The sequence below is a fragment of the Aotus nancymaae genome, unplaced genomic scaffold (assembly GCF_030222135.1).
Source record: "Aotus nancymaae isolate 86718 unplaced genomic scaffold, 86718_ANA_hifiasm-v0.15.2.pri h1tg000064l_1, whole genome shotgun sequence".
Lineage (NCBI taxonomy): Eukaryota > Metazoa > Chordata > Mammalia > Primates > Aotidae > Aotus > Aotus nancymaae.
Window position 1 is genome coordinate 33,358,025 of NW_026988479.1, and position 14,555 is coordinate 33,372,579.

At 57.5% G+C, this 14,555-nt stretch overlaps 1 protein-coding gene across 12 annotated transcripts in view; it reads left to right on the forward strand.

Annotated features, from left to right (window-relative positions):
• MAD1L1 (mitotic arrest deficient 1 like 1) overlaps positions 1-14,555 on the forward strand; it is a 404,019-nt gene that overhangs the window by 315,927 nt on the left and 73,537 nt on the right. For all 12 annotated transcript variants that reach the window (XM_064366614.1, XM_064366612.1, XM_064366620.1 and 9 more), the window contains one exon: positions 12,450-12,640. In XM_064366614.1, coding sequence (XP_064222684.1) covers positions 12,450-12,640 — 191 coding nt within the window. The remainder of the gene's footprint in view (positions 1-12,449; positions 12,641-14,555) is intronic.

Sequence of the window (14,555 nt, forward strand, 5' to 3'; positions counted from 1 at the left end):
GACACATCTGCAGACTCCCCTTCCATGTGTGGTCCTGGGGACCAGGCGTGGCCATCACCTCCTGACATGTGTCTGGTCTCCCACCACCCATCACAGTGTCATCTCTTCCCTCCGACCCTGAGGTCCTGAGGCCTCCAGGCCAGCACTGGCCAGGCGGGGGCTGGGAAGAGCCAGCTCAGCCGCATGTCTGGCGCATGTGGTGGAGGCAGTCAGGGAGCCTCCCCTCCACTCCCTGCAGAACCCGGACAGCCTGCGCTGCAGCCCCAGCTGCTCCACTGTGTCCTCGAGCAGCGGCTTCTCTCTCAGCCTCCACTTTGTCCTAGGGGGAGAGTCCATTGAGGGCTGCTCTCCCTCCTCACCTAGCAGCTGTAAATCATAAAACTCTTGTGGTATCAGCCGAGGGCTCTCCCTCCCCTCCACCCTAGAGCCAGAGCTCCTGTGAGGTCCCGGGTTGCTGTCTCCACACCAACCCCCATGATGCCAGGGCTGTTGCTGTAGCTCCTGGAAGGTAAAGCCTTTAGCCTCAGAGAGCCTCCCCTGACAGTTCCCGCTGCCTTCACTCCCTTCTCCAGGCTGGACATGTACCACACGGATTCCTCTTCACGCAGAGCCTGTCTGCCTTGATGGGTCCCCGACCCCACCCCGGAGCCCCTCCTCTGGGAGGATGTGCTCCCAATGCTCTTGGGTCCTCAGCACTCAGAGGTCCCTGCATCCACCCAACCCCGATCCCTGCTCCTTGCCCTGCTCCTTCCAGAGCCTTTTCTCTGGCTGCTCCAATTACTGGAGCAGTTCCATATCCTCTTCCTGAGTCTCCTGCTATCTGAAGAGTTCATTACATCTTGAATCCGAGGCCTTGCTGCATACATTAGCAGGTTTTCATAGACTGCCACATCTCAAAAAGGGAAAAGAGACAGGAGATTTAAAACTCTTGTCTTGCCGAAAGCAGACAGATTGACTTGAAAATGACCCAGTCAATAAAAGATGAGCTCTGGAAAGGCTTCCCTCTTCTCAAAGGGGGCTCGCCTGCCGGGGAGCTGAGGTTCTGCCAGCCTCTATGGGAAATTAATAATGCATATGGCATGCAAATTGACCGGAGCCCACACTGCCCCGCCCCCACATCTCCTGGGACCTCACCACAGCCACCACCCCAGGCCTCCCTCCACGGGCCAGCTACTGGGCATGTTCCTGGAAGGAGGCTTCCGGAAACAGATGAGGCGGCCGTGTTCTGTGGTCGCATCTTGGCTCTGCTGTGATGTCACTGTGGTGTACTGTTCTCTCTGGAGTGTTTCTGACTCTGGAAGGTGCATGCATGATGGGCTCCCCGCGTGCACAGGGGCCCTGGCCATGAGCCTGTGAGGCTGGGTCTGCCTGGAGGCAATGAGAGGGAAGTGCTGTGAAGACCATTCCCCCACCCTGTTACCTGCCTGCATCTGCCGGTGCAGGGACAGGGAGCACAGGGTCCTGGTGGCGCTGATGCATCAGCTGCAGGGACCGCAGCCCTGCCGGTGCCACAAGGAGCTGCAAGAGGACGGACGCTCCTTGCCCCCTGTGGGCTGGTGTCTCCTCACAGGCCTGCGGCCTCTGCAGTGGCCTCCCGTTCTCGTCTCTCCTGGCGCCTGCACCTGCCGCCTGCCTCACCTCACCCTAACAGGAGGAGTCACCTCTGACCTCAACCACTTTCTTTCACTGGATTATTTCAGCTCTCATGTTCCCTAAAAAGGGGGTTCACTTTTCCTTTTGAGCCAAGGCATGTCCCCATTTGCTGTCCATCTCTCAGACCAGCCATCCTTCCTCCAGTCAACAGGGCTGGCCATGCCATTTCCACAGCTAATGCAGGTGGAACTGCCTAGTGCTGGGGTCTGCACCCACATGCAGGGTCCTTGCCGCCATCTGGACCCCTGCCACCCCCATTTCCCCACTTTAGGATTTTGGGTCAGAATGAAACTATCCCAACAGCTCTCTGTGCTCCTGCAGACTTCCAGGTTTGGCCATGGCTCCCATTAGCCCAGCCTGGAGAAGGGAGTGAAGGGAGCGGGAACCATCGAGGGAGGCTCTCTGAGGCTAAAGGCTTTACCTTCCATGAGCTACAGCAGCAGCCCTGGCATCATGGGGGTTGGCGTGGAGTCAAGTATCCGAGGGGATGTGGAACCCAGCCCACTCCTGCCGCTTCTGCCCTGCAGCTGCCTCCTCCTAGCCCCCATTGCATAGAGGGCCAGCCCCTGCCTTCAGGCAGCTCACATAGTGAGGGAGGTGGCCCTGTACAGGTGGCCGCAGCTGGAAAGGTGTGTGCTTGCACCAGAGGTACAGGCCCAGTCCAGAGGAGAGGGACGAGACGCCCAGAGGGGTCTCATCTGGAGGTGACCCTGGAGCCTGGTCTTGCAGAAGTTCACTGGTGAACATCATTCCCTGGTACAAGGCAAACGTGCCCACCATGTGTGGCAGCAGATATGAGGACCACACATTCTGAGTGTTCCTGGGGTGTCTGGGACGACTGTGGACTTGTAGTGGCTGATGGCAGGATGCCTGCGGTGCATACAAGTGGCTGCACATGGCGGAAGTGCTTCCCTTCCGAAGCCAGGCTCTGCCTCAAAAGAAGGACCCCTGGGGCCTGAGGAGGAGGAGGAGGGAGAGGAGGGTGACAGAAAGTAGAATTTGGACTTTAGCAAAGAAAGACCCTGAACAGAGGTGGTCCAGGGAATGCGTGAGGGTTGGTGAGGGAGGGAGGGTTGGTGAGGACAGACTGTTGAAACTTGGTACCTAGCGATGTGTTGAGTGCCAAGTCCAGAAAGCCTCAAGGTGACCCAAGTTTTCTGGCTCAAGGGGTGCGGGGGCTGGATGGAGAGGCGGCTGCACAGGAACGGGAACTGTGGGAGTGGCAGTTAGGACATGGGGCACACTTGCAGTTATGAGACCTCACGGCTCATCAGGGCTGTGGGCTCAGGCAACTGAGGCTACTTGTAAGGACTGATGCGCCCAGGCCAGGCCCTACCAGGGCCCACGGGCAGGGAATGGGTGCAGGGTTGGGTCAGGAGGCCCTGTGGCCCCACATCCCCATGCTGGAGCCCACGTCCCACCAAACTAGGGCCACAGGGAGGCCTCTCCCCGCTTTCTCATCGTTGGTTTCCCAGTCCAGAAGGTGGGGACAGACGCAACCATGCTCCCCAGGGGCAGAGCCGGACCAGGCCAGGGTAGGTGCATAGAGGCAGGGTGTTCCTGCCCTGGACAGGCACCTACTCAAAGCCCAAGCAGGGCCTCACCTGAGGAATGTGTTTCTGGTGAAGGAGAGGCCAGGACACAGGCAGACACATGAACCCAGATGCTCGTGAGCTCTAGGGAGAAAGTGAACATGGGGTGCCCAGAAGACCCGCGGTGGTGTGGCCCAGGGAGGCGTTTCTGAACTGAAGCCTGAGTGACCGATGGAGGCAGCTGCTCAGCCCCCGGGACGGTGCTCCACGTGGGGACCAGCTTTGTCCCCAAGCCTGGCGGGTGTTTAGGGGTCCTGATAACAGTGCTGGCACATCGGACCAGCCCTCCCTGTAGCCCTGGTTGCTCATGTGCTGCTGGCCAGAGTCTGTGGAGCTGGATCCTGGCCGCCTGCGGTGTCTCCATGGCCATCCAGCAGGTGCCACATCCCCCACATAGGCAGGGTGTCGCGAGGATCACAGACACGGGGCCACTGTCCCTCCTTTGCCAAGGTGCCATTGGGCTTCTGCTGCCAAAGGGCCCCATGGGGGCTGTTGAGCCTGGTGCCTGGGGGGCTGTCTCTTGGGGTTCAGCTGCTGTGTTCTCAGTGGTGGGGGAGGAGTCTTCTCCAAATATGATCTCCACACCCGCCTGTCACCCCGGGACTCTCCCGCTCCATAATCTGGTGGGCTGTAATTGCTGGTGTCTTTTCACATCGTTTTTGTGCAAGGTGACAAGCTGCTTGCTGGAGTGAGTCGTTAATCACACAGAGGTGCCCTGTTTGAAAGCCGCACATAGCGCACCCAGGCAGCGCCTGCCAGGCACCGGGCCCGCAAGTGGCTCCTCCACATGTAATTCCAGGGTGAATGCCTCCTCGCTGTTGCACAGCATGCCATTTCTGCCCAGCAGGGGAACTCATGGCTCATCGTGGAGGCTTCGTCTCAAGGGCCCTCTGGCACCAGCAGAGTTGAAGCGACCATCTTATTGGGGTAGCAGAAGGCCCTGGCTGGCAGGTGGTGGCATCCCATCCACCTGTTGCCAAAGCCAGTTCCTTGGGTACCTTGATTGCTTGCTGGCCACTCACGCTGGTCTCGGAATTTGGATTTGGGGCAGGCAGGCAGCCTCTGAGATGAGCCGAGTGGGGTGCTACAGGCCATGCTGAGGCATGGTTCTTATGGTATGGCATCCTAGGGGGCCCTGGCCAGCCTGTAGGTGAGTGCCCTCCTCCTGCTGTCTCTTGCATAGGCAGCTAGGACCCGGATACAAACCTCACAGCCACAACCACTGCAACGCCTTGTGCCCATGGCTGCTAATAAAATATTGCATCAATATTTGATGCCTAATTATTAAATATTTAGAAATGTAAAACTGAAATAGTTTAGAAGTTTTCAAGACGTGAATAATTCAGTCCCAGGAAGCATGGCTCTGTGTTGGGCCTGGGCAGGACCAGGGCCCAGAGTGTTCACTGCTGGGACACTCAGGTGGCTTGTCCACCCCTGGACCTGGAGGCCACCTTGATGGGCTTCCTGTGTCTGCAGCGTGTGGGGGTTCTTAGTCGTCTCTCTTCGAGGTCAGGCCTGGGCCTGGTGTGGGGGCCCCTGCATCACCCACAAGTAACCACTCAGGTGCTAGGCACCTTCAGAGGCTGGTCCTGCTGCTCCGAGTCCAGGCACGTTCCCTCCTGGGCTGTGTTCTCACTGGCACCGAGCGTCTGAGAGTCATCTCTGACCTGTCAGACCTGTCCCAGAGGGAAGATCTGGAGATGCTGATGCTGGCAGCTTCCCTGGAAATAATCCAGCAGGCCCCTCTGGGGCTGCTGCTCATGCAAGCGCCCAGCTGCCACCAGGGAGACGGCTGCTGAGAGAGATGAAGAATAGACACGGGGGAACCAGACCGTGTGAGGAGGTCATGAGAGAAATGCATTTTGGGGGAGCTCCATAATGTTGACAACAGAAAGACTTCTTTGCCACTTCCAGGGAGTGAAAACCAGTCACTTGCAAAAGACTAGAAGTCAGGATGGCTTCAGGCTTCTCCACAGCAGCACTGAGCCTTTGAGACGGGAGGGCGATGCCTTCAGCACTGGAGGAGAGGCTGGGTGCATGGCTCACACCTGTAATCCCAACACTTTGGGATGCCAAGGCAGGAGGAACACTTGAGGCCCAGAGGTCAACACCAACCGGGCAACAAGAAAAAATATATATACAGCCTAAAAATATATATATTAGCCCAATGTGGTGGTGGGCTCCTGTGACCTCAGCTACTTGAGAGGCTGAGGTGGGAGGATCGCTTGAGCCCAGGAGGTTGGGGCTGTAGTGAGCAACAATCATGCCACTGCACTCCAGCCTGGGTGACAGAGTGAGACCCTGTCTCAAAAAAAAAAAAACAACTGAAGGAGGGGTAGATACAGCTTGGAATTTTGCATCTGGACGAATTACCCGTCGGCCCTGAAGGTGAAGTAGAAATGTCTTCAGCCGTGTGGGTTTCCAGATGATATTCCCTGTCTCATGTCAACTCTCAGGAACCTGCTGAAGGGTACGATCACGAGAGTTGGGGGCAGCTGCAGTCCCAGGCCAGGTGGCACCCAGTTCCGGCTGCAGCAGCTGCGACAGATTTGCCGGGCCTGTCATGCTGGAATCTTAGCCTTTGAGCTGGGAAAGGTGCTGTGCCCAGGCCCCACCCCGTCATCAGGACTGTGTGTGGGTGAACGTCCTGCCTGGCCACCCGCATCCGCTGAGAGCCGCCTTCTCACCCTGCGGGGAGGCCCTGGCCGGACTTATTCCCGAGCTCTGGGGCCACAAGCCACTGCCTTCTGGGGGCTCTGCCACACTCTGGGGACCGGGGCGGTTGCCCTATGTCTCTGGAGTCAGTCCAGACTACGCTCGGGTGATCTTCTGGGTGTCCTTGCGGACTACACTGCTCCCACAATCTACATCTGAACTTAGGCCTGCCGCTCAGATTCTGTGCCGAACACCTGTGACATCTATAGTCAACCAAGTGGTTGTTGACAGCACGGGGCCGTGTTTTATGAAGAGGAACATGTTATGCCAAGAGGGTTTTTGCCTCCACTGTCTTACTGACCCGGGGGCAGGTGATGTTGTCCTCCTCACCCCACACCCAGGGAGGCAAGGGGGCTCAGAGAGGTGAGATGGCTTGTCCGTGAACATACAGCCAGCGTGTGGAGCTGGGAATCACTCCCTTCCTCCTGGCCACGGGGCGTCATTGGTGGGGCTGGGCATCTGCCAAGTAGAATTATCCGCCTGGCTTGGCCTGGGCCTTGGGGGCTGCTTTGTTTAATGGTGAAATATTAGTCCCTTTTCATGGGGTTTTTAAAGCCTGAAAATCCCAACATGGTTAACTGTATTTTATTCACTATTTAGAAAGAAAAATGGCTCTGCCCAAGTCCCCAAAGGAAAATTTCAAAGGCTGCTTCCAGTTCCTAAACTGAGAGTTGTGGTAGAGTCTGGGACTTGGGGCCCATGGTGGCAGCCATGCAGGCCTGGGCCCAGGCCAACTCCTCACTGGGGCACCTGTCCAGGCTGGGGGCAGGAGCTGGGGGACAGTGGGACAGGGGCAAGGTGATGGTGGTGAGGAGATGGGGGCATGGCAGGGGCTGGAGTAGCTGAGAGCAGCTCTGAGGCCATGGGTGCCTTTACCCTCCCCTCATAGTCTGAAGCCCCTGGAGGCCCCCGGCTCTCATAGTGACCCTGGTGGCCACAGCAGGGATAGGAGTGGGAGCTTGGGAGCAGGGCAGTGGCAAGGCCTCTCTTCAGCCTGCCTTGATCTTAAGGGGTTTTACTCTGAGGCCATAGGAAGGTTGTATGTTCAGGGATGAACATGGGTGTTCAGGAATGAATGGATGTTCAGCGGTAGGCGCGTGTGCCCCCGTCTGCTGTGTGTGTGCCTGCTTGTGGTTAAGCTGACCATGAGGCTTGTGCAGGGGCAGGAGCTCAGGGCGGTAGGGGGATGGTGGCTTTGCTCACCTGCATGTTCAGCACACGCCCATCGCACACTCCTATGTTCCGGGTTCTCAGGTGCAGGGCAGGTTTGGTAGTGACACACAGGCCTGGCCCCACCCCCCTGAGCTCCGAGTGCACCACAGGGAAGGAGCATGAGGCCCAGGCATCTGAAACAGCTCTGTGGGAGCCACAGTCTGCACCCTGCAGGGAAAAGAGAGAGTGTGCGAAGCCTCTCAAAAGAGAGACTGGAGCCATGGAGAAGCTGGGTGCAGGAGAGGCAGCTGGGAAAGGGAGCGAGCACTCAGAGCCTTGAGGCAGGGCTGGAATGAAGTCAGGCCAGGACCAGATGCGACTGCATTGATGACCAGGCCAGGGCACCCAGTGGGGTGTGAATGCCCCAGGAGAGAGCCCTGCCTCAGCCCATGTCTTGCTGCGGGAGCATGGAGCTCTGTCTACATGGCCAGGGTTCCCATCCTGGACAGGGACTGGACAGGATGGCAAGAGCAGTGTTGGCCCAGATAACCGAGGTCAGCCTGAGAAGAGGCTGCTCAGGGACTTATGGAAGCAGCAGGGCTGGCATCTCTCCCCCATGTGGGGTCTTCCCATGCGGGCCAGCTGCCTCAACTGTGCAGGGCTGGCCTCCTCAGGGCAGAGCTGCCCAGTACCTGTGGGTGCCTGCAGGTGCTTGGTAAACAGAGAGGCCCAGGCTCTTTTTTTTTTTGGGGTGAGACTGAGTTACACTCTAGTTGTCCAGGCTGGAGGGCAGTGGGGCAGTCTCAGCTCACTGTGGCCTCTGCCTCCCAGGCTCAAGCGATTCTCCTGCCTCAGCCTCCTGACTAGCTGGGATTACAGGTGCCCACCACCATGCCTGGCTAATTTTTTTTGTTTTCAGTAGAGACAGAGTTTCACTATGTTGGCCAGGCTGGTCTCAGGACACAGATAGGGGTTAGGCCGGCCCCACTCAGGGGACAGGTCCCAGAGGAAGGTCTCAGAGTCCAGGCCCACAGAGTTGGGGTAGTGCCGGGGCCTCTTCCCACTGCAGGACGAGCAGCAAGGCCAGAGCCCCCGTACCCTGAGGGTTCCCTGGGCCCTGAGGCTCATGTAGCCCAAAGACCTGGTTCAGCCTGGGTATAGCTCAGGCCCCTGGGGAAGGATGGAAGTGGACAGGCAGTGCCCTGGGGCCATGCTCCTAAGATCCGTTGGTACCTTTCAAAGGATCTCTGCTTGCTCTCATCTGCAAATGCCCCGTAACACTCCAAGGAGTAAAGAGGATATAGAGAAAAGTACTGTTACCTTTTCCCTGCTTCTGAAAGTCCTGGACCCCAGCATTTCTGTCCCTGTCCCTGTGGGCCATACCTGTGTGTTGGCTCTTTCTGTCCTGCCAAGGTAGAACCATTCTCCACATTTCAGGCTGTGAACTGGGCCTCTTGAGATAAGTGCTGTAAATGCTCCTTTATCCTGACATCCAGACTCTCAGGCTGTAAAGCCTCTCTTCCCTGCTAGCTAGCCTTTACGTAATGGAGTGCAATTTATTTTTATTCTGTCCTTTTCACAGCTGCCTCCCGTCATCCCAGGAGGAGGCAGGTGTGAGGCTAAGGTAGTGAGGGGGTAGCTGTTTAGGCACCCACATTGTGGATGCCCTTGTTCCCCTGGAACATCCCAGGACCCGGGCCCTGGGTGACCGCTGCCGCATCCTCTCTGGCTCCCACTTGAACACCTGCTGTTCTCCCTCTCCTGCCCCTCACCGAGGATCGGAGAGCCCATCGGCACCAGGACTGTGCCCCTGCATCCCTGCAAGGTGGTAGCAGGAGCCTACAAGAGGGCTGGCTCTGCCCAAAGTAGGGGTTCCAGGGGTGTGGAGGAGGGGCCCAAGGAGGGCAGGCATCCAGGCAGAGGGAGGCAGCTGCTTCCTAGGCAGTTGCTCCTGGTCAGTGTGGCCAGAGTTCAATATCCCCAAGCAGGAAAGGTGGGAGCCAGGGCTGTGGGTGGGCTGGGCCAGGGCTCTGAGGGGCTCAGGTCCTCTTTACGGTTTGCCTTTAAGCCTGAGGTGGCCCTGGAGGCCAGAGAGGAGGGCCTGAGAGCCTTGGTGGGGCCATCCCAGAGAAAAGGGCTGCAGAGCTGGGCTCCATCCCTGAGCACCCCAGCTCAGCAGGCCTTGAGCACACAGCAGGCCAGGCTGGGTGGGGCACCGGGGCCTGGAGCACTGCAAGCCCCACTGCTGCCTCGCCTCGGCCCACATACTGCTGTCGCATGTCAGGCGTGAGAACAGCCTGGGTGGTCCCAGGGCCTAGGTCAGGCACAGGGCTGTTGCCTCTCACCCTGCGGGTCTCTGCCACTGGCTTCTAGGGTCTCTGAGAGGAGTCTGTCCACCGTCCAGGCCCACAGAACCCGGCCCAGAGGAAACCCAGGCTCCTGGCTCACTTGAGAGGAGGCCACGTGAGAGCAACTGACAAGATAGTGATGACATCTCCAAGGTGGAAAACCCATCTTTTATTTATTTAATCCAAACCATTGTGTGAATTATTCATTCATCTTTATGTAAGCGACTGAACTACAGGGATAAAGGGGAGTCAGAACGCTGGCTTGGTCTGCCCCAAGCTGAATCAACCATCGAGGCAGCCTTGCCTAGAGGATGGACCCTTCCCTACCTGGACAGGAGACCAGGGTCAGGGCCCCCTCCCCTCCAAGGGTCTGTGTGGCATGGAGGTGGTCACTTCCCCTCCAGGGCCCTGGGTTTCAGCTGTCAACAGGCGGGAGAGTGGCCCCTAGGAGAGAGAGCAGCGACCCCGCTGCTCCCAGCTGCGTGGGTGGTGGTTTTGCCCCTGAGAGAGGACCCCACACAACGCCTTCCTCACCCTGGGACCTCACGCCAACCCACCATGGGTGGGCCATGCAGCCTGGAGCCCCGACTGCTTCCTGTGGTCTGTGAGCAGCACAGAGGCAGCTTTGAGCTCTATGGGAAAACAGGGCTGTTTCCTCCTCCAAAGTCAGGCTGCATTTATTACCAAAATTTAATTCTTCCCCTTTGGACGTCTGAGATGTATTGAAGGCAGCACAAGCCCTGTTAGGGGTAAACTATGGCCTCTGAAGTATGGTCTCTGCATTCTTCCTTCTGTGTGTGGGATTCCTGCTACTGATGGCCATGTCTTCCAGAGGATCAGCCCAGGGATGCAGGGAAGAATATTGGGGTCATTGCTGCCAATTAACCTTCAGATTTCATTGCCTGATTGCTCGATTCATCAAGGGCCCCGGGCCCCGGGCCCTAGGCCTTTGGCCTTGTCCTGCTGGAAGAACTCAACTGTGGAATAACAATGTCCCACAGGGCTGTCTTTGCCGGCAGCAGAGGGAGGAGGCCAGGTCGGGGCGAGAGCCGAACCCAGTACAGATGCTGCAGTCCTGCAGGTGGACCGGTGCCAGGGCCCCTGTGCTGACAGACCCGCAGTGGTACAGACCCTGTCTCCTCCCAGCCTCTGACATCCCGATGCCACGAACATGGGCCCTGCACTGCTGCTCCTTCCAGAACCCATGGCAGGCAGCGCCCTTGCTCTTGCAGCCCAGCAGTGAATCTCTGTGAGCCTCGGTGTCCTCATGTGTGGATTGGGGATCGGATCATGTTTGTAGCTGTCACAGCCAGGCAGTGAGTGAGCTTGCACATGGAACATGCTGCTTGACTGAGCTCATGCCGTCAGGGGCGCCCAGCAGCTCTGAGATCTCAGTGGTGGCCTCTGGCACACGATCTGGCCAACGCCTTTGATATCCGTGTGGTAGACAGAGGTCCTGGCAGATGGGGTGAAGGGATAGGTTTGGGGTTACAGGTCGGAGAGGCTGAGCCAATCTGGAACCATGGCCTCTCCCACATCCTCCGTCTTCCTCTGCAGGTTTGAGGGTTTTTTGTTTGCACTTGGTTCCTGTCCCTGCTTACCTCCTCCAGGAAGCAACCCTGACTGCATCCATCTGCCTTAAACCAGCCTGTAAGCGTCTCTTCAGAACACTGTGCACGAACTCCCAGCCAGCCCCTCTCTCACTCGCTGTGACCTGGCCAGCAGGCACTCACACTTCCATCTTCCCTCACCCTCCTCTGGGAGACCCCACACCCATCCTGGGACCATCAGACTCATCTCTAACTCAGGACCAGCCTTCCCCTAGGCTCTGCATGGGCTTGGAACCCTTGGTTTCTCCCCAGCCATGTGTCCATGGTTGACTTGAACGTCCCCTTTCTCAGCCCAGCCAGGGAGCTGATCATCCCATGCCTGGATGTGGGCGCTTGCATCAGTTCTGTGATTTGGTCCCTTGTCCTAGCGGAGGGAGGCTGGCGGCTGGCCCAGCTCCCCTGGCCTGCAGGATAGGGTCCAGTGTCTCCCATCCCCACCTGGATTGGTCCCAGGTCCCTGCAGGGCTCCCCATCGCCAGCTCCAGACAGCACTGCTAGGAAGCACCCGGCCTAGGGGACAGCTCTGTGTGCCTCTAAGTGGAGCCAGTCCTGATAATTAACGGGGGGATAAATCGAGGCTTAATTACTTGGAAGGCCTCTCGGGTGAGAGATTCATGATCATTGCTGTTATCCTCCTGATGGCTCTGCGCAGCATTTCCTCCCCAAGCAGCTGTAAATCCTGGTGGGCGGGGCGCAGAATGGTCACTTAAAGCCTTGTGGGGGGCAGTGGGTCTGGGCGGGGCCAGCTGTCATCTCACAAGTGGTCTGGCCTCAGAGGTGGCTGGCAGGTCAAAGCCCTGGGGCAATAGGATCCAGAACATCCAGGTGGCTTCCCACCTGCCTCCCTGTTTCTGAGTGCTGGCTCTATGGGGCAGGCCTCCGACCCTAGAAAGGACCCAGACAGCAGCCTGGGAATGGATGGTCAGGATCACTGGGCAGCTTGGTGGCCCAGGCCTTCACTTTGGGACCCATGTCCTCAGCGCCACCTCCTCTCAGGGTTCTTGCCTAAATCGCTGGAGCATTGGGACAGGGGTGCCCCCGAGGCATGCCTGATCCTGTGGCTTCCTGGCAGTGACTAGGGTGGCTCCAGGCATTGTCATGCCGGCCAAGGGCTGGTCTCTGGAAGGGCCCGGGCTGCTCTGGAGTCCAGCCCTCAGTTACTGTTCTTAATGTGGTAACTTCATTAAGAGCGTCAGTCTGTGTCAGCTCACCCCTCACTCTGGTTTCCTCATGCGTGCAGATGGAGGCTGGCTGGTGCGACACATGGGCCGCCTGCGTCCCTGGGCAGCCTCCACTCCTGCCCACACTTGGCCTCCTCCTGAGTCCCCGCCTCTCTAGACTGGTGCCACACTCACCATCTCCTTCCCTCCCTCCCACAGAGCTGAGGAAGCAGGTGGAGAGCGCCGAGCTGAAGAACCAGCGGCTCAAGGAGGTTTTTCAGACCAAGATCCAGGAGTTTCGCAAGGCCTGCTACACACTCACTGGCTACCAGATCGACATCACCACAGAGAACCAGTACCGGCTGACCTCACTGTATGCCGAGCACCAGGGTGACTGCCTCATCTTCAAGGTGGGTCCCACTCGCTGTGGCTCTCTGACTCTGGCTCTCTGGCTCTCCTGCCTCCTCTGACGGGGAGATCTGATTATAGCCCTCGGCAAAGGAGCAGCCTCGTGTCTGAAGGCAATGGTGTGGTGGGCCGGGTGGTAGGGAGATGCGTTGGCCTATCCTTGTCACCCCTGAGGCTTCTCAGCCTTGGACTAACCCCACGTGGCTTTGCAGCCTTCGACTCCCTGGGCGAGGAAGGCCCTGAGCTGCTCCCATGACTTTCTTGGCTTCTGTCTGTCCTGACTTGGGCTTCGTTCCATGAGAGTTGGGGCCCCAGGCGTGTGTCGGCGTGTCCAGAAGCAGCAGTGCCTGGGGAGGACATGAAATCCATGTGGGGCCAGGCAGGGGGCACCTTTCAAGCCGCCAGGCCAGAGACCAGTGCAAGGTGAGGTAGACAGACTAGAAGAGGAAGGGAGAGCCAGCTGCGTCTCCACACTCGCGTCCTGCAAGCCAGTGTGCGCTCTTCTGGTTTGCTGGTGAAGCTGGGCTAGGTCCACGGTTGTGGGCATGAAGAGTCTCGGGTGAGCAGGGTCCAGTAGCAGAAATTGGGGTGTTCCGTGTTGACCATCAGGGTAGAGGTGGCCCCATATGGACCTTCAGCACCAGGAAATCCAGGGCGGCAAAGGCTTGTTATCACCACCCTAGTGAGCTAACCTCCCGTTTGTGAAGATTGTGCCATTGGCCTGGTGTGGCATCTTGGCCCTAGCGTGGCCTCGAGGCTGCTTCAGGAATGGTGGAGTGGGCGGTGGCTGTCGGATATGGGGACAGGCAGAGACCAGCCCTACCTGAGACTGCTGCAGTTTGTCTGGAATAGGTGTCTAACCCACCTGCAGTCTGCAGCCTCTGTGTGTCTTTCTAGAAACAGAGACCCGATTTTGATTTGTATAAAAGCTGTACTCAGTGCAGCCTACATGTATCCATCAGCCTCTCACAGCAGCGAGCCACTGCCCATCGGAGTCAGCCTTAGCCTGGCTCTTCCTCCTCCTCCTGCAAACTCACCTGTCTCCTTAGCCAGTGCTGTATGGGGCGCAGTGCTGGCTCCTCTGTGTTCCTTCTGGATTTCCTGCTCCTCAGATCATGTTCATCCACATCTACACTCTTGAAACTCTCAAACCTTTGAATAATACAAACACACAAAGTCTTTAAGCTATCAGAAATGTACTTCTTCGCTTTTGCATAATTCTGTAAACTTTGAATAATTCACAGAGAGGTGTTTAATACATTATAGAAATTCCATGGGTTTTGAAGATGATTAGCTATTAATAAAGGTGTATCATGAACAGTCACCACTTAACACATCACTCGTTACATCAACATTTACAAATTAAGAGGCTGCGTTTTCACCAGATCCTTACATGTGCTGTAGTTGAAGCGATGGTCTTATGAAGACTAACTCCAGCGGAGCCTTGGGGCATCTTCCACAGGGTTTTGTATTTAGATTGTCAGAAATCCAAAAGAGAGAAGCAAGTCACCTACCTGCGAGAGGCAGCCGCAGTCGTGCTTTACTGTATTTCCTTTCGGTGTTTTTTACATAGGCACATGCATAGACATGTTCATTTACATCTGGTAACTTGGAATCCTGGGATTCCATTGTGTGTGCTCCTGTGTTACTTTTTCAAAACACCATCAGCAAGTAGTTTCTTGACCACTCTCATAGCCCCTCGTGGGCTTCTGGAACCCCTGCCTGGTGTCCTTAGGTTTCCTGGACACTAGGTCCCTCCCTGTCATGCCCTCAAGTGTAAGCCCTGCTCAAGCCAGCATCTCAGCTCCCCTAGAACTTCAGCCCTCCTCCCCACCTTGGCATCTTCTCAGCCTCCAGACTCCTCAGGTCAGGGAGAGGCAGGGAGGGGGCCCCAGGAGGAGGAGGCATGTGGGTAGA